General features: G+C 37.1%; 1 protein-coding gene and 1 long non-coding RNA gene across 3 annotated transcripts in view; one reads left to right on the forward strand and one right to left on the reverse strand.

Annotated features, from left to right (window-relative positions):
- GTF2F2 (general transcription factor IIF subunit 2) overlaps positions 1-21,991 on the reverse strand; it is a 120,871-nt gene that overhangs the window by 32,716 nt on the left and 66,164 nt on the right. The window contains exon 5 of the mRNA XM_006209432.4: positions 21,066-21,147. Within this exon, the coding sequence (XP_006209494.1) occupies positions 21,066-21,147 (82 nt within the window). The remainder of the gene's footprint in view (positions 1-21,065; positions 21,148-21,991) is intronic.
- On the forward strand, positions 1,559-19,688 carry LOC140701128 (uncharacterized). Of its 2 annotated transcripts, XR_012080006.1 has the most exons (4): positions 1,559-1,776; positions 5,800-5,901; positions 14,174-14,254; positions 19,512-19,688. It is a non-coding gene; the product is annotated as an uncharacterized lncRNA (long non-coding RNA). The 2 variants fall into 2 exon arrangements; XR_012080005.1 differs by lacking the exon at positions 14,174-14,254.

A 21,991-nucleotide genomic window follows, 5' to 3' on the forward strand; every position in this document is an offset into this window, starting at 1 on the left:
AAGACGTGGGCAAAAACAGTCCTGATGCTTTATGGATTCAGACTCTATGTGCCATTTTACTTGCACTGCTAGCTTTATTTAGAAGCAGTTTTACCTTTTAGTCACTTATTTTATAGCCTGTAACTGCTACAAAATATTAGGGGTATCAGGCTCTTCTTCATGTAGCTCTCGTTAGTCACAGAATGACTACTATTATGGGCCCAAAGCAAGTGTATAAAAACATTTTCTGCACCATCAACATGCATGGATGATACAAATTATTATACATGCTACTTATGGTCATGATTCATATTCAAGAAGGATGGACAAAATCCATTTTATTGTGCTAAACTGTTGATATGATTTGGGTCATTTATCTTTGTAAATGTTGCTTTTTTCCAGTTGTGGTAATGCTTTTATACCAAGCTGTCCCCCAGTTCCCTCCAGTGTTGTTAGCTGAAGGCGAGGGCAAAGTCTGCATCCACAGAACAATCCAAAGTAATATGCTCAAATAGCAACTGACCCTATAGCCTTGGTCTCCTAGCACAATTCATACAGCAACTGAGTTAGGCAGGAAAAAGTGTAAAAAGAAAAAAAGTATGTATATGTGTGTGTGTATATATATTTCAATAAACACATTCTAAAATATGTCCATGTTTCTCCAGGCTCAAAATTTAGAACCAAGGAAGAAATCAGTAAGGATCTGAGCTTGCTGTATTTTTATGCAGATCAAAACAAGAATACAGATGATTAAAGGGAAGTGGGCTTTTGTGGGCTTCACGCACACACAAGGCAAGGGTTAAAGTATGGAGTGTGACTGGTGAAAGCAGTTTAGGTGTGAAATGAACTTGGTGGTTTAAAGTGAGCCTTTGCGTATTTTATAGCAGATGGTACAGCAATAATTTTTGTATCGTTTAAGATGAGATCAGATTCTTGAAACTGTGAATTCTATCACAACAAACAGGCTATGCTGTCTTGTCCAAATAATGTATATTAGAGAATGTGTATTTTCTGCAAGGTATATGTTTATACTATGTGAAATCTGAAGAAAACACATTTTAAAAATGAAAATAGATTTATGTAACTGTCAGCTTCAGTAGTGACTGAGAGAACTGAGGGTGGATGTGTAGGAAGGGAAATGAATGAGGTAATGTGGTTCAAAGAGGCTGACCTAACAGAAATCAGATAACAGAAGACTGGAAAAATTACCATAATGAGAAATACTTTCCAATTTTCGTATTTATTATACTGTAACTTGAAGACTTATAACCGGAATTATTTAAAATGGTTTAAATAAGCTAAGCACCCAAGATTATCAAGCAGCCCCAAATGCTAACCTCTGATCACTTTCTTTTACTCCTCAAAATATCTAGGTTAGGGATTAAATAAGCTGCTTATGATGATAGATTCAATGTTTCTCTAGCCAGTCACTGTGATATATACTGCAAGTATGAATCATTTTTCCAAATTAAAATGTCTATGATCCTATGACTACGTGATGGGTGCCAAGACAACAGTGGAATCAAACAACTTCTATTCAGCAAATTTAAAAATACCACTCTGCAAAATTCCAGTTGTCTCTGAGTAGAAATCAGAAATATTAGCTGCGTATCATGTCAAACTGTAAGAAGCTACCCAGGCATACACCAAGACACTGTTGCTATGGTGACTAAGCAATGGCTACTTCATTAATGACTCCATGAAACTATAAATGTTGAAGTAATAGATGCGAAATATCTAGCAGTAAAAGGCCATAAATGTGGGCTGAGATTCAGAGAGAATTCTGGAAAAGATGAGGTAAATTTTAATATGCTGTTTTACCAACCTTTGAAAAATTAAGAAGAGAGATTTTACTGCTAACTAGAACCAAATGAAGCCGGGCGGGGAACATCAGAGGAGCGGTTAGGCTCAAGAGAGAGTGCTCCATTCAGGACCAGCTGCTGTGGTACCGATAGTGATGTTAGAGTGAGAGTCACTTAGACTATCATTTAGGATGGCAAAGGGAGGAAGGAGGACTCCCTATCGATTCACTGCTTCAGACTTTCCACTGTGAAGGGGGTTTCAGGCCATATGGTATCACTTTCTCTCTATCAAAACATGAATAAAGGGGTGTGAAAATATTTCTGCATATGTTTCAAGAATTTAAACTTCACATTCAAGAATGAAAATAAAAGCTGGCTGTGAACTTCTGTAACACAGTGCAATAGATTAATGCTAGAATCAGACTTATCTCAAAGAGCTTAAACTCTCCAGCATCCACATACTCTTACTACAATCTCATAAAAACAAAGGCTGTGAACTAAAAAAAACCCAAACCTATATTATGACTTTTTAAATTAAAAAAATTAAATTAAGTATAGTTGATGTATAATATTACATGTTACAAGTGTACAATATAGTGATTTACAGTTTTTGAAGGTTAACTCCATTTATAGTTATTATAAAATATTGGGTATATTCCCCATGTTGTGCAATATATCCTTATAGCTTGTTTTATACCTAATAGTTTGTACCTCTTATTCTCCTACCCCTATAATGCCCCCTCCTCCCCTCGGCAACCCCTAGTTTGTTTTCCATCTGATAGTCTGCTTTTTTGTTATATTTACTAGTTTGTTGTATTTTTCAGATCCTACAAATAAGTGATATCATACAGTATTTGTCTTTGTCTGACATTTCACTTAGCATAATACTCTCCAAGTCTATTCAACTTGCTGTAAATGGCAAAATTCTTTTTTTTTAATGGCTGAGTAAACTTTCTGACTTCTAGTAAATACCAGGCAATGCTTTGCTTGTTTTCGTCCTTGTTTTGATTGGTGTAAACATCAAAGTGTAACAGCCACACTTACTAAACACCTCAATTGATCCTCCCAGCTTTCGATTAGGACCTTCTAATCCTGTCCTATTTACCTCACTGACTTGTGCACTCCACACCACAGCAGACTCTGCCTTTCACTTTCTATTTTTATGGCTTTTTCAACAGCATTGCTCAAGACACACAAATTAGATTGGAATCACCTTGTCATGCCAAACTAAGCTATTAGGAGTCAATCCTTAAGACAGGAACTAGGGGAAATGGTCCACTGTCAAATGAAGACTAATTGTGTCAGTAATAAGGAGAATGAAGCAGGGTAAGGAGACCTCTGTCAGGGAGAACAATAAACAAGGGATGAAGAGAAGCTACGCAGCCAGTGACTGGAAGAGTAGAGAGCGTGTGAGAGAAGAGACAGTAAGTGTACAGAGGACACTGAATTCAAGAGTGTTTTGGAGACCTAATACAAGTCAGGCCCAGAAACAAGTACTGGAGGAAAAGCCAATACAGAAAAGCTACCAGCTGTTGGATCAGTGGGCAAGAAAGACTGCTGCAAACAAAAAAGCTTTAGAACTTCTGAGGATTCCCTGGCATCTGCCATTTTCTTTTCTATCCTCACTCCTCCTTTTCTGCCTGGCAAACTCCTCCCTGGGCCATCACCTCCCCAGCAAAGCCAGCCCTTCCTCCCAAGGGGGCTGCTCCATTTCTCACATTCTTTACTCTCGCTCACAGCTCTGCCTGGAGCACGATGGTATTCCACAGGCACCTGCAAGGCAGTGCTGCGGGCGCTATACTAAAGAAGGAAAAGCAATCCAGTACGTCACTCCGTTACTTTCCACCTCATACACTCCACGTCTGTTACCCGTCAGGGACCACGGTAACTACGGATCTGCACTCCTTTTAAAGTTCATTAGCAAAAACTGTAATAGAAATCTTCAGTGAAAGCAAATGAAGGCAAGACTATCAGAGAAGAAATCTGACTCAAGCAAAGGTTTTGTGATACTAGCTTTTAAAGACAGTGTTATTGAGGTATAACTGACATACAATAAACTGCAGGTACTTAAAGTGCACACGTTTGCACATACGTACATACCTGTGAAACCATATGACAGTTGTTTTGGAAAAATTGCCCAGCCTTATAATCTAGGTTCCTCGGTGCTGAATTGTTTTCCCTGTGGAGCAATCAATAAACTCAAATTGAACATTTTTTGGTGGGGGGGAGGTAATTAGGTTTATTTATTTATTTTTAATGGAGGTACTGGGGATTGAACCCAGGACCCTGTGTAAACTAGGCATGCACTCTGCAACTGAGCTATACACACCCCCTGAATTTTTAACATTTGTACCTATCTCTGATTAATAATCTCAGGAACTTAAGGATACAGAAGTTTTATTTTGTATTTTTAATGAAATGATAACTATGGATACACATATTTACGTAAGACTTCTAAATTTCATATGCTAATGAAATATTTTTATTTGTCAGTATACATTTGCAGGCAATATAATTATATACTTTAAAAAAAGAGAAGCAACTAATCAATGATAGACTAAAAATAGTGCAAATATATAAAAGTAGCTTTCTTATATTCCAGCTATTATATTTTTTAAGGCAAAAGCAGTTACAATAGCAACAAAAATATAAATACACAGGGCAACCCTTACCAAAAATGTTCAACTTATATGAAGAAAACTACACTGTTACTGAAAATACAAAGAAGGCTTGAATAAATGGAGAGGACAACTATATTTTTGAAGGGGAAGATTAAATATGCTAAGAAGCTGATTCTTCCAAAATAACTGTATAGGTTTAAAACAAAAAAATTTTTTGAATTTGGGGGAAAAAAACTGTTCTAAAATTGACATGGAAGACTGAACAGGTAAGAAAAATATTTTCAGAAGTACAATAATGGGGACCATTATATTCTAGGCATTAAAATATATTAAGCCACAATAATTTGGTACATGTCTGATACAAAACTAGAATGATGAAGCAGAAATGTCTCCTTAGAAACAGACTCTATGATGTGTAAGAATGAAATTTATGACAAAGAAGTGTCACAAACCTCTTAATAAGGCAAGAGTTATTCAAATAAAGTGCTTATAAGAGGAAAAGCTCCACACTGCAGGATATGCTGACAGGGAAAGATGTCAACAAGAAAAGGCTGACTTATATTTGGGAGGTGGGTGAGTAGAAGAGATGCTCCCCTCTCCCATCCCAAGTCCCTGACTTTTATATTCTGACTCCAAGGTATTGTTCAGACCTCAGCTCCAAGGGGCCTGGCCCCTGTAATCCCCTTCCCTGGTAGCCTCTGACCAGCATTTCCAGACATCTGAGGCAGTGAGCAGGGGGGTGACTGCAGCTGGACCAGCACCATTCCAGAGACACAGCCAGTGCACATGCAAACTGAGGGGATGTCCCCTCCTTTCTCTCCCTCGCTGTGGCCCTGGCCAGGCCATGCTCACTAACACTCCCCTCCCCTCCTCACTCTTTCTCCTCCTTCCTGCTTCTGCCTCCCTCCCCTCCTCTGCCTCCTTCTCCCTTTCCCTGGCTGTTTCACCCAAGAGGAGGAAACTTCACATAGCTGTGCTCAGTTTTTCATTTTAAGTGAATTTTTCTGGGGAGCTGAATAGGGCTCCCTCTGATCTGATGAAAGCTTTTGGTGCTTGTCCTCATTACCATCTTGACCTTTCCTTCCTGTCCTGCCCTGTTTCCTTTCCTCCTCCTGAGTTCATGTTGTAATAAAAGACTGTTGGTGTATTAAAAAGAGGGAGGACAGGACAGGCTTAAGAGACATCTACAGTGAAACAGCAACCAACGATACACTTTTAGAGCTAAGGTTACAACATGTCACGTTATCAAATTTATTTCTGATAATACAGTAATACAGTCACATGGTATAGAATCTATAAGGTACAAAAGGATACATGATTAACAATAAGTCTCCCCTGGGCATCCAGATCCTCTCCCTGGAGGCAACCACTGACAAATCTCTCCTGTAAACTTCCAGATGCAGTCAATGACACTTCACTTCTGAAGGAGTTGTTGGGCGGAAATGTGCCTGTGTTCTACGCTCTAATAACTGCAGTCTTTGGGAGACAGCTTGTCACAGGTCAATGTTATTCTTAAGGAAAAGATTAACTGTTGGCGGGGTATTTAAAAAATAAGAAATTGCCACGCTTAATCATAGTTTCCAGTAATTTTATCTTAATATAGGGGTAATAAGTAGAAACACAAGCCAGTGATTTAAAAAAAAAGACTTCTGAGATAGTTTAGATTATAGATGAATCACTGATCAGGTTAAATACAGCACTTTCTATATACTATCTGAAAACTGTACCTCCTTGTTAAGAATTCCTTCTCAGCCAGACTAGTACTCCTCAAAATGTGCTCTCAGGACCACTCACCTCAGAATCATTGGGCTGCCTGTTAACAACGCATATTTCTAGTCCCAACTCAAGACCTTCTGAGTCAAAAACTCTAGGGGCTAGGCTCTGGAATCAACACTTTAAATAGAGTTCTAAGGTGATCTGCATATACAGGGAGAAGTCTGAGAACAACTGGGTACTACATAAGCCCCAGAAACCCTGTTTTCGTCACTCATTTTAGGCGCAGGACCTAGGACGATGCCTGACAAAGAAGGTGTCCCATAATATATGCTGAAGATTTAATAAACGTACATTGGGATTAACTGTAGAGTATCTTAATATGTTGTCAACACTCAACTGATTTTGAGACTGCACGCTTCATCCATGATAGAAATTTGAATAAAGAGTAGAGAAATAAGCTTTGGAAATCAACAGCTTTTAGAGCTGAAATCAAGTTGTATGTCTCAGTTTCATGGCAAAGCACTTGGAAAGATGTCAGGGAATTTAATTGGCAATACTTCACTATATATCCGAGTTTCAGATAGATGGTACAGTGTATCATGTGACCCAAAGGAAGGGTTCCAAAAATGAGACATTCTACATATTTTCTATTTTGTGATTTATTAAAACACATGACACCTGCCCTAACCAGTACCAGAAAAGAAGCAAAAAAGAGCATCTCAGCAACCAAAACAGATGTTACAAGGCCACGTATGACAGCTCTGCACACCTGACTCACAGGCGAGCCCATTAGACCTTCACTCATAGTCTACTCAGTCTTCTTTTACACACATTATTCATTCTAATAGAATTTTAAAACTGGTTTCCTAGCTCACAGAAAATTAAAAACACTAAATCAGAACGAAGAGAGGGGCTGCAACAGACAGTAACACAATCAACTTGACAAAATGATAGCTGCTAAGAGAGGAGTGAAGAACTATATAAAACAATCAGAAGAACTCACAAGCACAATACTACGTGGCCATCTTGTGAAAGGGAACCCACTCTCCTGACAGTATCTGAGGCAGTCACCGCATGATTCAAAAACAGGCGTTCATAAGAAAAAGGTTAAAGAGAAGTAAGTTACAGTCCCAATAAATTTTATATGTGAAGTATGGATATAGGTATAATATGCAATACTTTTGAGAAAATATATGTAATATATTTGAGAAAGATTTTCATTCATTAAAGCTAATTAAACATTTTTTAAAGTTACAAACTTTTAAAAATACAGTAATGGCTATTTGGAAAACTACTAAGAAACAAGTCATTCCCCTAGAGTTTCAGGAAGAAAAAAGATACCAATGTACCAAACCAAAAGAAGTAATTTTCAAAACAAAATGTCCTTGAAAAAAAAATAATTTGTTATCTCTTTGTTGACATGGTCAGCAATAGTTTTTCCTATTTTCTACATCTGAAGGACAGTACAGCATATATCCTGCCATTTAGTCACCACTTAGAATCCACATGGAAATTATTCCTAGAAAAGTCAAGGTTCTGTATTCTGTGAATTATTTTCATCTTGAAGAATAATATTTTATGAAAAAGGAATATTTTAAATTTACTTTATAAAAAGTGCTACTGGAATGATAAACAGACAAACAGATGTATAAAATCCTAGTAATTTAATGAGCTACAATAAAATGCCATATGGCACTCAATGTAATTATGTAATAAGTACTGAAAATCCTGTGAACAATAGCACTTGGCCACCACCACACCAACCCCCTGCAAAACTGATGTGTGTACCAGATAGTGCTGGTAAACACCAGATCCGTAAATTAACTTTAAATATTCCACATTCATGTTAGCTTCATAAAGTGTGTGTGTGTGTTTTTCTATACAACACCATCATTTTGGACCATGCAGTAAAGGCCTTTAAAAGCCAGAAGATCAAGTGTAGTTCACAAAGCAGATTTAGTATTTTTCTTTTGAAACCACACAGAATGTTGCACATCAAAGTGCAAACTTTCTAAAGTGAGCTACTCAAGAGCAGGTAAAGCGCCTTACCTTTTTGTTCCTGAGTGTCTGGTACATACATAATAGGTACTCAGCGTTCACTGAATAAATGGTTTTACATAAACCTGTGAAGCTCGGGCTGTAAACCCTTTGGTATTATGATTTAATATATTGATTCTGAGAGGAAAACTCTGCTCATTCTATTATATTAACTTCAGTTTCAACAGGTAATACCACTTTCCCCTGTCCAAGCTATAGTATATATAGTATGTGTCACACCAAAGACATGCCATTTTAAAGGAAAAATGATTTCCTTGAGATTTTAAATGTAAGCTCATTCAATTTTGAGAATTCAACAAAAAAGTATTAGAATTTAACAAAGAAAAAAACCCTGTTAATCTTAAGATAAATTCCCAAAATGTAGGAGGCTAAAAAGATTATGAAAAACATTCATTCAAGCAACAAATATTTATTGAATATTATCACATGGCAGGCACTTAATGCTGGGTGACAGGGATACCGTCAATAAGTCACAACTGTGCTAAGAACACAACAAAACTGGGTCATGGTGTAGCAAGTAACGGGGGATGTGGCTATACTACTTCGCCTAGGAGTGGTCAGGAAAGGCTATCTGAGGATGTGACATATGACCTGAGAACTGCATGATGGAAAGGAGGCTGATCCTTTAAGATCTGGTGAAAGACTTGTGCTTAGGCTGAAAGAGCCCTGAGATGGAACTGTTCTTGTTGTGAGGGAAAAAAAAAAAAGGGCAGCTATTTTGGCTGCTGCCTAGGGAATGGGAGAGGAGTGTGATGGAAGAAGATGGTGAAGAAGGTTCAGGATCAGATCATACAGAGTTTGGAAGGCCAGCTCATGCAAGATTCCTGTAAATTCTAAGCAGGGAAATTGGTATGATCTGATCTACTCTAATGACTGACTGCTCTGTGAAGAATGGCCTATAGGGGGAAGCAGGGAGCTAGTTAGGAGGAGACTGCTACAGTAGAGGTGCCCTGCGCAGTCACACAGGGTGAGCACTGAGAAGGGCTGTGCACTTGATTTAATGCAATGCTGTCACCACTTTGAAATTCTTATTAATTTATGAACAAGGGGCTCTTATTTCCATTTTGCAATAGGCCCTGCAAATTACGCAGTTGGTCCTAAATATAGGTGACGAAGGCAGCTTAGAACAGTGTAGCAGCAGAGGTGATAAGTAGCAGGTCAGGGTGTATAGTGTTGGTACAGCCGATAGAACTTGAAGATGGATTGCATCTGTCTTGTAAAGAAAAGAGGACTCAAGGACAGCTCCTACGGTTGTTTTTTTTTTTTTTAAAACCTGAATACCTGGGTAGGAATGGTAAGGGCTAGGGGAAGAACTGCATTAGAGGTGGGAAGGTGGGTAAAAACCAAGAATTCAATTTCCGGCATGTGAAGCTATGATGCCTGTAAGACATTCAAGTGGTGCTATCAATGGGAATGTTGTATATATATGAGTATAAAGGTCATGAGAGAGGTCTGGGCTGGAGATACAAACTCTGGAGTTACCATGTATATATTTTTAAAGGGGAGAGAATCACTTAGCAAGACCACATAATGGGGAAAGAGTTGAAGAGAGAAGCAGGAGCTACAGAGGTTACTAAGGCAAGAGGAAAACTAAAGGTCACAGGAACCAAGGGAGGACAGTGTGCCAAGGACAGAGCCTTGAGGGAGACCTAGAAACTCCCTCAGAGTGAAATACGCTCATTCAGTGATTCACTGGATCGTCTGCCTGTTCAGTCTAACACTGAAACACCCTATAATCAGCCCTCTGTCCACCCTGTCTGCCAGGCTGATCTGCTGTTTCCTGAAACACTCCTATTGATTTATCCCAAATTACGCTGTGTTGTTCTATCTAGAATCCCTCCCTCCTCCTCTCTATTCTAATTCTAGGACTCCTTTCTCTGACTTCACCAAATTAATATTTTCTGAAACCTGATATTTACTGCCTGTGCCAACCTCTCATACTATATATAATGATATAATAATCTAAATTATTTAATACCCATCTATGATCCATTTTCTAAAATGAATAAGCTCTGGTTGCTTTATGTTACACTGCTTAGTACACACTAGATGCTCAATAAATATCTGTCGAGCAAATGACTAATAAATGACACTTTGAAGCTACGAAATATAGGGAAGTGACAGAAGTAGATAAATTAACTTGGCATGCAACAGCTTAAAAGGCATGACTCATCATGATCTAAGCACTAGGCAGCCTGTGAGACAAAACCTAAGTCTCATTCCTCCCTTTTTTCATTCAACAAATACTCACTGTGTACCTACTAGGTGCCAGGCACTCTTCCAGTCACTGAAGTATACCAGTGAATAAAGCAGACAAAAAGTCTTGCCCTTATGGAACTGCATAGTGGGAATATCACTCACTGGCATTACTCTGTTATTGCATAAGCTTATTACTAAGCCCACATCTTTCTCTCCTGTTTTTCCCATGTGTCTATTATTTTTCAGTTTGAAAAGCTTCTGCTTGAACATTAATTCCATCTTCTCAGTTTTCCTCTTATATATGACACATTACACGAAAAGGGTTTTAGACATTCTGAGGCCTTGAAAGTCACACACGTACAAATCAGTACACAGTATATGATAACCGTGATACCAGGGTATACTGAAGAGAAGCAGACCTTCAAAATGGCACAGCTACTAGCTCATCAAAACTACTCAAAGCATTACAGATTTCACAGAAAGTTCGCAAAAGTAAAAAATCATCTAATAGTGTACCTCTCTCCAATAGATACATGGAGCTTTGAAGTTCAATTAAGTTATGCTATCAAAGTTCATTTTTAAGTGGTGGGATCTGAAATTAGATAAAAATTCTAAACTGAAACAATGAAGCCATTATATATCTTATACATAAACCCATAAAATGTTACCCTATTTTATAATTAATAGAACCACGGTACTAACAATATTACTTTAAGTTGCGGGGCATTAGGGATCTAGTACCAATTTCTCCCTGCTTATATGTCTTTTTCCATAAGCACATCAGATTAGGAAAGTTACTATAATTACTGTTGTATAACAGAACGGGCTAGCTTGGTAAGGATATACAGTTTTCAGGTCACCTTTTTAAAAACTTGTACAAAGGTACCATATGGATTAGGTAGTGATGGCCCTGATCCTGCCTAAGGACATGAGGCCACTTCTGTGGGTCACATTTAGCAGCAAGTTGCAAATACTTAGAACAGATCTCCAACAAATGCAGTTACCCCAGATCTACCCACTTGACCCAGGGAGCAGAGATGATTATCCTGGTGATAAGCCCTCCCGACAAACGAAAAGGACTACTCAATTCTGTGTTTGGGCCAATTTATAAATGGTCTAATTTCAATGACTTTTCTTCCTTTCCCATGAAAAAAAAATCTACCTACTCAAATACCCTGAACAGGTAATCTGATGGCTATTATTTCACATTTAGTAATAAAAGGCTTAAAATCAAATGCCCAGTTTGACTTACACCCATGTACCCTCGAAATGTATTCAGAATTGATAGAACAAAAAGGATCAGCACAGGATAACAAGTAGATGCCTAAAGATAGAGATTACTAAAGGGAAAAGAAATGAAAAAAGGAGACACTGGGATAATAAAGATAAACTTTCCATACTTCACAGTTTTGCTTAAGGCTAGCCCTGTTGATTTTCAACTGTGAGTGAACAAAGAGAAATTGTGTACCGAGGTATTTTTATCCTGCAAAACTGTGAGGCTTTGTAGAAACACCAACACATGCCAATACTGTTTCTCAGGACCTGTAATTTGAATCTTAAATACAGCTGAATGCATTTTTAAAGGAGAACTAATCTTGGAGAGATTCATTAATCAAGGTATACTGTAAATTCCTAGCTTAAAAATGCTGATTTTTTTGGTCAATGACTCTACTAGCATTTATTGAACATAAAGCTACTGGAACAAAGGTGAATGAGATTATAGTCTCTTACCTCAAGAAGCTCACCATCTAGTCCGGACATCAACTACAGGAATAGAAGTAAAGTAAAAAGCAAAATGCGATGAGTGGTTTATTAGAAAAAGCACTGTAGGAGCTCGGGGGAGATGGTGCTTATCCTGTGTGGAGAGAAATTGTTGGGGGAGGTTTACACTTGAGCTGAATCTTAAAGGATGAATAGGTGTCTGGCAGGCAGGCAGAAAAGCAAGAAAAGAGCACTGCAGACAGAGTGATGTGGAAGTACACGATGCACACGGGGAAGAGTGAAAATGACTGGTTTTGCTACAGTGCACACTTGCGTTGGAATGGCAGCAGAATCAGAAGGGGTCGGAAGCCCAAGGAAGACCAAGATGGTGGGCAGAAGAGATGGGGAATTTCAAAGACAAGAGATGTTTAGGGTGAGACAACAGTACCCAGATACTGACAAAATCCCTCTCCTCCTATCTTAAGGTAAAAATACCTGAAGACTTCTAAGAAGGAAATGATATAATACCTTTATTGTTTAGTTATGCCAGTGGTTTAATTCTTTATATATATTCCCAGTACCTTCTTTACAATCATTTGGAAATCCTTATTTCATCAGAATAGTAAATCTTCAAGGGCAGCCCAAGGGCTGTGGGGACAGCTGTTAAGGCTCTTCCGAGGAAAACGAGCCATTTTTACTGTCCATCTTCCTAAGAAGTCTTCCCTGCACCAAACAGCATTCCCCATAACGATCTGTGGTAGTCTTTAAAAAAATTCTGGGTAAAACACCTTGACTAGTTTCTTACAGTAGTTTTATCGCACTGGTATTTTTACATGTTTACTACAGCTATCTATTTATAACACATTTTAAAATTATTGTTCTTTAATGAAGACACCCAACTTCTCTCACATAATCCTTCACTATTAAATGGTAATTAAAAGAGAAGCAGTTCAAGGGAAAGGACGTGAGAACAGCACACGCTATGACGATAGCTAGCTGCCTTCTTGGGTTAGCTCTTTAGGAATTTCTGGTCCCTGGCCTTTGAAAAAATCCTTGATGAAAAAGATTTATGGTCCTACATTTGAAAAATCATACATTTCAGTATCTCAGGAGAGTCATCAGCCAAAGTATCACTGCAGGAGGGGACTGGTAAGACCGTTTCCAAAGACAACTTGGGAAAATTTCAGGATTAGTAAATAACCTTTCTAACACTTTCCAGAAAGATTCTGAACGTCCAATGGAAGATATACAAACTAAAAACCCATAGGTTTCTGATCTACACATGATGATGGCTACATTAAAGAGTTCTTGGAGATAGAAAACAGCAGATGAAAAGATTGTGGAGAGTTAACTGAGTTCCCTGGGTCTGAATCTCGATAATAGCCAGGTACTTCCACACCACCACTTTACAATTTTTGTTTTGAAAAGAGGATTATCATCATGGACGCTATTAAAAAATTCTTCAGATTCTTTTTCTCAACTCCAGTTATCTTTTCTGCTCTATTTCTAATTTAAGCCTGATTAAACTAATTTATCTACTTCAGAGCAGGGATTCAAAAAGAATCCTGTGTGCATGTCTCTTTTATCATGAGAGCTAAGAACTAAGACAAACTGGATGGAGTTACGAATACCCCCAGCAGAGTTTTAGGGCAGGAGTACTTACTCAGGTAACTGTCAGGTAAGTTAATATTTATTGAGTACTTACTGTGTGTCAGACACATCAAGTATTATATAGCATTATTTAATCTTTTTATCATAACATTGAGATAAATGCCACTATCACATTTTACAGATGAGGAAACAAAGGCACAAAAAGACCATGTACTTTGCCTAAGATCATATAGCCAATAAATGGGGAAGCTAGTCTTTGAAACGATGCAATCTGAACGCCAGATTATAAAGGTATCTGTTATAAAGGCATCTTCATAGGTCCAGAGTTGCTTTCTAATAAAAGTCTCGATCCCCCTTTTGAGCGGTAAGATGGTTACTCCTCAAGGAAAGCAATGAGAGTGTGAATGTTCTTGATGAGTTTTTCTCACCTGTAAGATGTTTTCCTAGTAAAGAGTTTTGCTACTGATCTTATGGTTGCCTCCCCAGCATTCACTCTGCCCCTTTCCTACGGAGCAGCAGCCACATGTTTCGGATGGGATTGACCCCATCTTTTACACATCTCCACAGGTGGGTCCTAACCATTAGCCTACCCTTCTCATCTTCACTGACACATTTATTGGTTGTGGGATAAATTCAGAACCCATGTTAGCCCACAGAAGGAAGTGATGGTTCTGGGAGATGTAAGTAGCCATCTTGCTACCAGGAGAAAAGCCAGTTTGAAAATAGGCAAACTGGAGAAAGACAGACTTAACAAAATTAGGAACAGAGTTAGAGAACTGATGACACTGAGAACTAGACAAAGCCATGGCTAAAGCCTACAAACCACTGGATTCAATTTATGTGTGCCAGTGAATTTCTTTTATTTTTAAGCCAGTTGGCATTGGGTTTTCTGATACATGCAAAGGAAAGCATTCTAACTAATACAAGTAAATTAACCATTAACCTCTACATTTGCCAGAAACTGTTCAATAAAATCACCACAAAGCTAAAATATAATACTACACTTCCCTGGTCATAAAATTATCTTTACTGAACTCTGAGTTACTTCTATGATCTCAACTTTTATTGAGGATTAACAGAAAACTGTTTTTCTATAAAGCTATTTTTAGTTTATTACTCATTTTGCTGTTTAATAAACTTTATATACAAATTTACATTTAAACATTAACACAGCACTATCATATTCCCAACTCTGTATAGCTACTGGGAAGCAAACAACAGTGTATGTTCAGCCATAGTAGTTTCTATTCTAGACTTTTTAGTATGTGTTTCCTAATTGCCAGAACTTTTATTATTCGACTCTTATCTTTTAGTTTTCATTTTAAGGTTAGCATTTTAATATACCCAGACTATTCACAATGAGGGTAATCTGACCTCCCAGTTTATCTGGGACAGTTTACTCTGTTGTCTTAGTGTGGCTTCCTCTGTGGTTAGGCCTACTTTCATCCTTAAAAGTATCCTGTTTCGAGTAATAAGTTATGTAATTACCCTATTTATAAATTCATCCGGTACTTTTTTAAAATATAAAGGGATATGACTATAAGAATATCACCCTAATTTTTGAGAAAAATCACTTATAATTATTTTTATGAAATTCATATCTAGAGAAGAGTCAAAATTACAAGGACTAAATATATTCAAAAACTAGTCTAAATGTGGTGAAAAGAAAATGTTTCACTGTTATTGTGTTAAGCAAAAACTTTATTTGCAGAAACTTCTTTGGGCATGAATCTAGTTCACCTACATGAATCACACTGCCCACAAATTATGTAAAGATCTACTGAATGAGAGGGTCCTTTCCACTTCCCTTATAATAAGACATTCTAAGACATCTTTCACTGTAACATGAAACATCAACAACCTAGGCAGGTACAGCACAACTTTCCCCAGGAAAGAATGTGAATCACAACTTGCTTCCCATTGTCTCGTGTCTTAGCATAGGAAAGAGACTCTGACTTTTCTCTTCTCCAACCCTCTATAGCTAATGTGCTGTTCCCAAACTGAAAGGTTTTTTTGAAGAAAACCCAAACACTGAAGGAATTAAAAAAATTTTTGTGGTAAGTATTTTTAGATGACTTAGTGGCATAAACATGCAGAAGTTAAAAAGCCACACCTTCCTATTACGGATTTTCCTACAAGAAAACACACATTAGGATGATTGTCTTGTGCTCGCTTCAGCAGCACATATACTAAAACAGGATGATGGTCTTATATTTATGCCCCTTTACATTTAAAAAAGTACAACATGAATTATAAATAAGGTGACTACATAATTTATCATTTGGCTATTAAAGAAAAACTCAAGAAGCTTAATAAAAGTACACTTCATAAAAGAGAAAGTAAATTCTAATTAGTACATCAAATATAAGCTATTATTAAATATATTTACATTTACCAATTCAAGATAAATTTCTTCCTAATAAAGTATCATTCAGACCTATCTAAATATATGTCAGATAAAGAGAAAGTAATAGAAACATTGGGAAATTTTGTTTCCCTTCTTTTGTTTTTAGGTTTTCCTGGTGGCTAAATGGATTCTTGCAGAATTTTGTACTATGTTATGAGATTGGACAGAAGAAAATTGCAGCACAGGATTCATTTCTTTCTTGGCTTAAATTTCATTGATTTAAAGGTTTACTCATTTCTTGGGTTTACTGCAATACTAATTTCCACCTTAACCTAAATGAAAGACAGAATCTTATAAAACAAGAGAATCTTACTTACATTTGATTAATATGGGAATTATAATTCTCATAATACTTGGTTAATTTATCAGTTAAAATTTAGTAACAGAGTTACAGCAAGAATTTATTACTAAAATTAAATTCTACTACAGTAATACATCATTCTTAGAGAGTATTATTTATAAATATAAAATGCACTTTGTATATACACATTTATGTTACTAAGAGTATAGTTTAGCTGCCACCTGCTAAAATGTAATACAGTTAAAAACTCACTGATTAAAGAAAATAACCTCATGGACTTAAGTCAAGGAAAGATAGGTTTTCTTTGATAAAAGGCTGTCTCTTCTAGTCCTCCATAAATAGAAGATTATTAAATTCTTTTTATTCTGAAAAACATTTTTTGGTGATGAAATGTTTCTGTATGTGTTTTATAATCAGTCACTTTCTTCTCAAAGCAAGATAGGACTGTGTGTGTGTGCGTGCACACAAGTACACATATGCATGTGTAAATGAACTGAAAAATCAAGTCCAGGTTTCAAGCGTAGTTCTGAGTAAAAAAAAAATTTTTCAAAAAAAAAAAAATTAAAGAAGCTGAATGCTGTTGATGCCCATGTTCTGCCACTCCTTTCTATTTCAGTCCATTTCAACCCAACAAATACCTTTGGGTATTTATTATTTGCAATGTTCTATGCTAAGTGCTGAGAATACAAAAAGGAAAGAGGGGAGGGAAAATGGAAAGGAAAGAAGGAAGAAAAATAAAGCTCATAGTCCCTATTCTTGTGAAGTTCATGATCTTGTAGGATATGCAACTACGTATATCTAAATAGTAGAAAACATAGACATTGACATATACCGTTAAAGAAGAACCTAGTATGTGGGAACATAGGAAAAGAGGGGTGGCGGATCTTAACTGGAGTTGGGATTGGAAGATACAAGAAGGTTTCACAGAGTGACACCTGGTTAGCTTTAAAGAATCTTGGCAGAAGGTAGATAAGGCGTTCTAGGTAGAGGATGTAGCACATTACAAAGGCGTAAGATGTTCAAGTGTCTAGTACATTTTGGAAAACAAGCTGTAGTGAGATTTAACTATGAGACATCTATATAAAGGAGAAAAGATGAAAATGAAGCCAGGCAGTGAAATAAAAGCCAGATTATCCAAAAAGCTGAATGTCAGAAGGAGGCCCTGAAAAATTTTGAGCCTATGTGTGAAATATCTGGGCACAGCATATTTCAAATACTGAATCGTCAATTCTGTTTTCAAACACTTTTACTCTGATGTCATCGATATTCGGAAATCCCTCTCCGTTTTACATCAACAGCACCACATTTCTATTTCTCCCTCACTATACTGTCAGTAAACAGATTTTTTAGATAACCCTGTGTGTGTGTGTGTGCACGTGTGTGTGCGTGCGTGCATGCGTGTGTGTGTGTGCGTGTGTGCGTGTGTGTGTGTGTTTTCTTCAGGTTCAAATACTGAAATCTCTCCAGGTCAAGAACAGCATCTAGTGATTTTAAAAAAATTGAGTCCTACCTTAGTGGTCACAGTAGACATTGGAAAATGTTGAATAATGAGGAACAAAATACATTAGATATAACTTATGACTTAATTACTTTTCTACTTAGATAATTTACCCATCAGTACTCTTCCAATTTAAATACCTTCTGCTTCTTTAAGTTTTTATGTAAACTGTCAACCAGGATTTAAACTGAAATGGACACAGGAACTGAAAGAAATTCCTGTTCCTCTGCCCTCATCAGCGCATCGCAAAGGACGGTGTGGAGCCAGTCTCAGGACTCACAGTAGGACATGCACCCAGGCTGCAGCGCCAGAGCCACCACTGGTCCTAGAGAAAATCTCTGTCCCAGAACCAATGATGTTTGAGATGAGTTTATCAAGTCCTACAAACACTACCTCCAAATATCCTCAAAACCTAGCCTCTCATCTCCTTTTGTCCTAGAATCCCTTTGTCTAGTCATTCAGACATTTTGTACCTGGGTTATTACATAAGCCTCTAGCTTACCTCCCTGATTCCAGTCTTAAAATAAACCAGAATGACCCTTGTAAACAAAATCCCTTCGCTTTCCATCCAGCTTAAAATTCTTCAGTGCCTCCCTGATTGCAATAGCACACGAAGTCCTAATTTATTACTATAGCATGTAAAACTCTTCAACAAGTAATTTAACAAGCATATAAGATTTTAACATTTCAAACCTTTTCTCCATTCACTCAACAAATATTTAGTGACTACCCACTAGATGTCATGAACTATTCTAGATGCTAGGTGTGTATATGTGTGTATGTATGTGTGTGAGTGAACAAAATAGGTACACACAAAACAAAACAAAAAAACCCATGAGAGAGTAAACTGCACTAGGCAAAAACTGCAAAGCTGGCAAATAACACAGTAAATCAATTATATAATACAGTCTGACAACAGACTATAGAGGGCAAGGATGGGAGCAAGAACTCTGCTAGGAAGTCACTGCAGTGATCCAGGTGAGAAACACAGCAGATCATGTGGGTGGTGAGAAATGGTCAGGCTGCAGATGTGTAATATTCTAAAGGTACAGTCAGTAAGATTTCTCTGACACATTGGATGTGAGCTGTGAGCAAGGGATCAAGAATGTAGCCAAAGTTTTTGGACTGAGAAAATGGGAGGACAAAGTAGGCATTAACTCAGATAAGAAAGGCTGCTGGTGGAGCAAGTCTGGGAGGAAAGATCGGAAATTCAGTTTTTGACATATGTGAAATGTCTACTGGGCATCCAATCAGGCTTTTGGATATAGAAGTTCAGAGTTCACAAAAGGGCTAGAGCTTCTGTTTGTTCTGCCTCAAATAAATCCTACATTCCAGGCTTGCAGAACTACACACAGATCCCTGATGTCTTTCCCAAGTCTTTGTGCCTGAATGAATCTCTGTTTAGAAAGTGTTCTTAACTCCTGTCCTTTCCTACTTGGTCAAAAAAAAATGTCTCAGCCTTCAAGACTTATGTCATATAGCATCTGTTTTATGAAACTCACATGATTATCATCTCCTGAATTATCCTGTTTCCTTAAGTCACTTAAGTATTTATAATGTGTAATGGCTGGTCTTTTAGCATACTCTGAAAGGCTAAAAATTTGTAATGTCTTTTCAGGTAAGGAATAAGCAGCCATTTCATAAACACAGCCGGTGACTTGCCCAATCTGATCATCAGAAATCTTTAGAAACCTTGAAAGAAAAGACGACAGACAAGCAGCTCAGTAACCAGATTTCACATTTCCCCCATTTCAGCAGTTATTTGAAGAAGATCAATTCTCAAAAAGGCTTGCATTATATAATAAATTTCACAGGCTAAAAACAAAGAGAGAAAGACCCGCCTGTGTTCCAAAGTTATTTACGTTAGAAAAAAATTTTCATTTTGATTGTCATCCTTTTACATGCCCTGGGGAGGCATTTAAATTAGAGGAGTAATTGGACAAGAAAACCAGTCTTTGTTTCATTCCCAAGAGACAGACTTCCAATCTAACTGAGAAAAGGGGGGAAAATTTAAAAGATGTGAAATTTAGAGCTGATCCAACTCAGCCAGCTGGGATATCCAGAGGCTGCTGCTACCACGTGAGCAGCGAGCGTGCTCCCAACTATCAGTTCTGTGCAGCTACAATCTTCTATAATGTAAGCTCCATGAAGGCAGAGATCTTTGTTTGTTCTGTTCACTATTATCTCACATAGTAAGTGTTGAGTAAATGAAAAACAAAAGTGCAATTCTAAACTACATGGGGTTGGAATACATTCAATACAAACTATAAAACAAGTATAATAACGTTTCTTCAGGGTTTAAAAAGCTGCTGACTCTTTGAAAATCAATTTGAAATCTGAAGTATAAAGAATTTGCAATCATAATCTTTAAATATTAACTACAAAGGGTCAACCACATACAAAAGTGGGGGAGGAGGGACCCTGAAGCAAAATCTCTAATAAAGTAGCAAGTTCATAAAAATTTCTTTGTAGATCAAGAGAAAAGGATGGTATTCTAGCAACTAACTATATTTGTTTTTTACAGTGTAGTATTTTAGATAATATATTCATCATGGGAGAACTACAGCCTTTGAAAATAAAACAGTACAAGTATCTTATTATATGTCTTTAGAAAATCAAGATTATAAGGACAACTAGAAAAAGAAGTTTAAACAGTTTAATTCTAGGTTATATTAACACAGTAACCTGAAATACCCCAAATTAACAGTCTGAGTTCTCAAAGTTCCCTTGCCAAAGAAACTCTTACTTGGTATTTCAAATAACTGCAGTATAACTAATAGATCATATTATATTAGTTTCAGATATATAAGATATTGATTCAATAACTAGACATTAGGAAATGATCAATAAGTCTAGCTAACTTCCATCAGCACACATAGTTAAAAAAATTTCTTTTTTTGTGATGAGAGTTTTTAGGATCTATTCTCTCAACTACTTGCAAAAGTGCAATACTGTATTATTAACTATAGTCAACATGTTGCACATTATATCCCCATGACTTATTTTATAACTGGAAATTTGTTCTCAGTTGGTTTTAAAACTAAGCAACCTTTGAAGAAAACACTTTCAACAATAAGCATAGTTTTCATGCAGTCAATAGGCAATCTAACACATGTATTTCAATCCCTAGAAAGAAATATCAGGCATTATTTTAAAGTTAAAAAACACCAACCTCTTTAATCTCATGTAGTTTTCACTGGCAGCAGGTCGGCATTCTGCTCTTTGTACCACTATTCCTTCCAGTGAAAGCTTATCTTGAATGGAAAGAAAAAAATTAACAGATGTATTCAGAGATAGCACATCATTTTCAAGACTGTATTCTGAAACACTAACCACAGTAAGAATCAAATGTAATTAATAATAAAAATCAAGGAAAGAAAAGGAATATTTTAAAGTTTATAGTAGTATCATTGGTTGGAATAAAGAAAAACCTTATTCTTGGCTGGTAAAAACCTGGGCTTCTGTCAGGTTTATTTACTGGGCTGCTGCAGCCCCTTGCCAATAAACAGCTTTTATACAATCTGCTCTTTCTAAAGAGGGTGACATAAAAGCATATAAAATCAAATTTAAAAAACTGAAGGGTATGGAGGCCGTATCACCTTTGGCAGAGAAGTAACTTCTGAAAACACAGCTAGTCTAAAGCACTAAATCAAAGATATATAAACACACGTATTCACATGCGTGTGCACACACACATGTGCTAAAAAAAAAAATCTAGAATACACTGTGACTAGAACAGCTAGCCTAGAAAATACTGTGAAACCAGGCAGGTTATACCGTGTTCCAGTTCTGCCTGCCAGTTGCTCTGACTTCTATTTTCTGGCAAAATGATTAATATGGGTATGTCCCAACGAGAGCTTTAGCTGCTATGAATATCTGTCCAAACAGAAGGGCAATTTTCATACTATTAGTAAGAATTCTTAGGGTGACTCTAACACAAAATTCAAGAGAAACATAGAAAAGAAAAAAAAAAAACCAGGCAACAAGCACAGTGGGAAGATCACTTTAAGACCTCATCTTACTTGATACATATATGACCACCCCATGGGGGCACCAGCTTTACCATTGTCTAGAAATGCAAGGCTATGGTTAGGAACA

Source organism: Vicugna pacos, chromosome 14 (assembly GCF_048564905.1).
Source record: "Vicugna pacos chromosome 14, VicPac4, whole genome shotgun sequence".
In the NCBI taxonomy this organism is placed as follows: Eukaryota; Metazoa; Chordata; class Mammalia; order Artiodactyla; family Camelidae; genus Vicugna; species Vicugna pacos.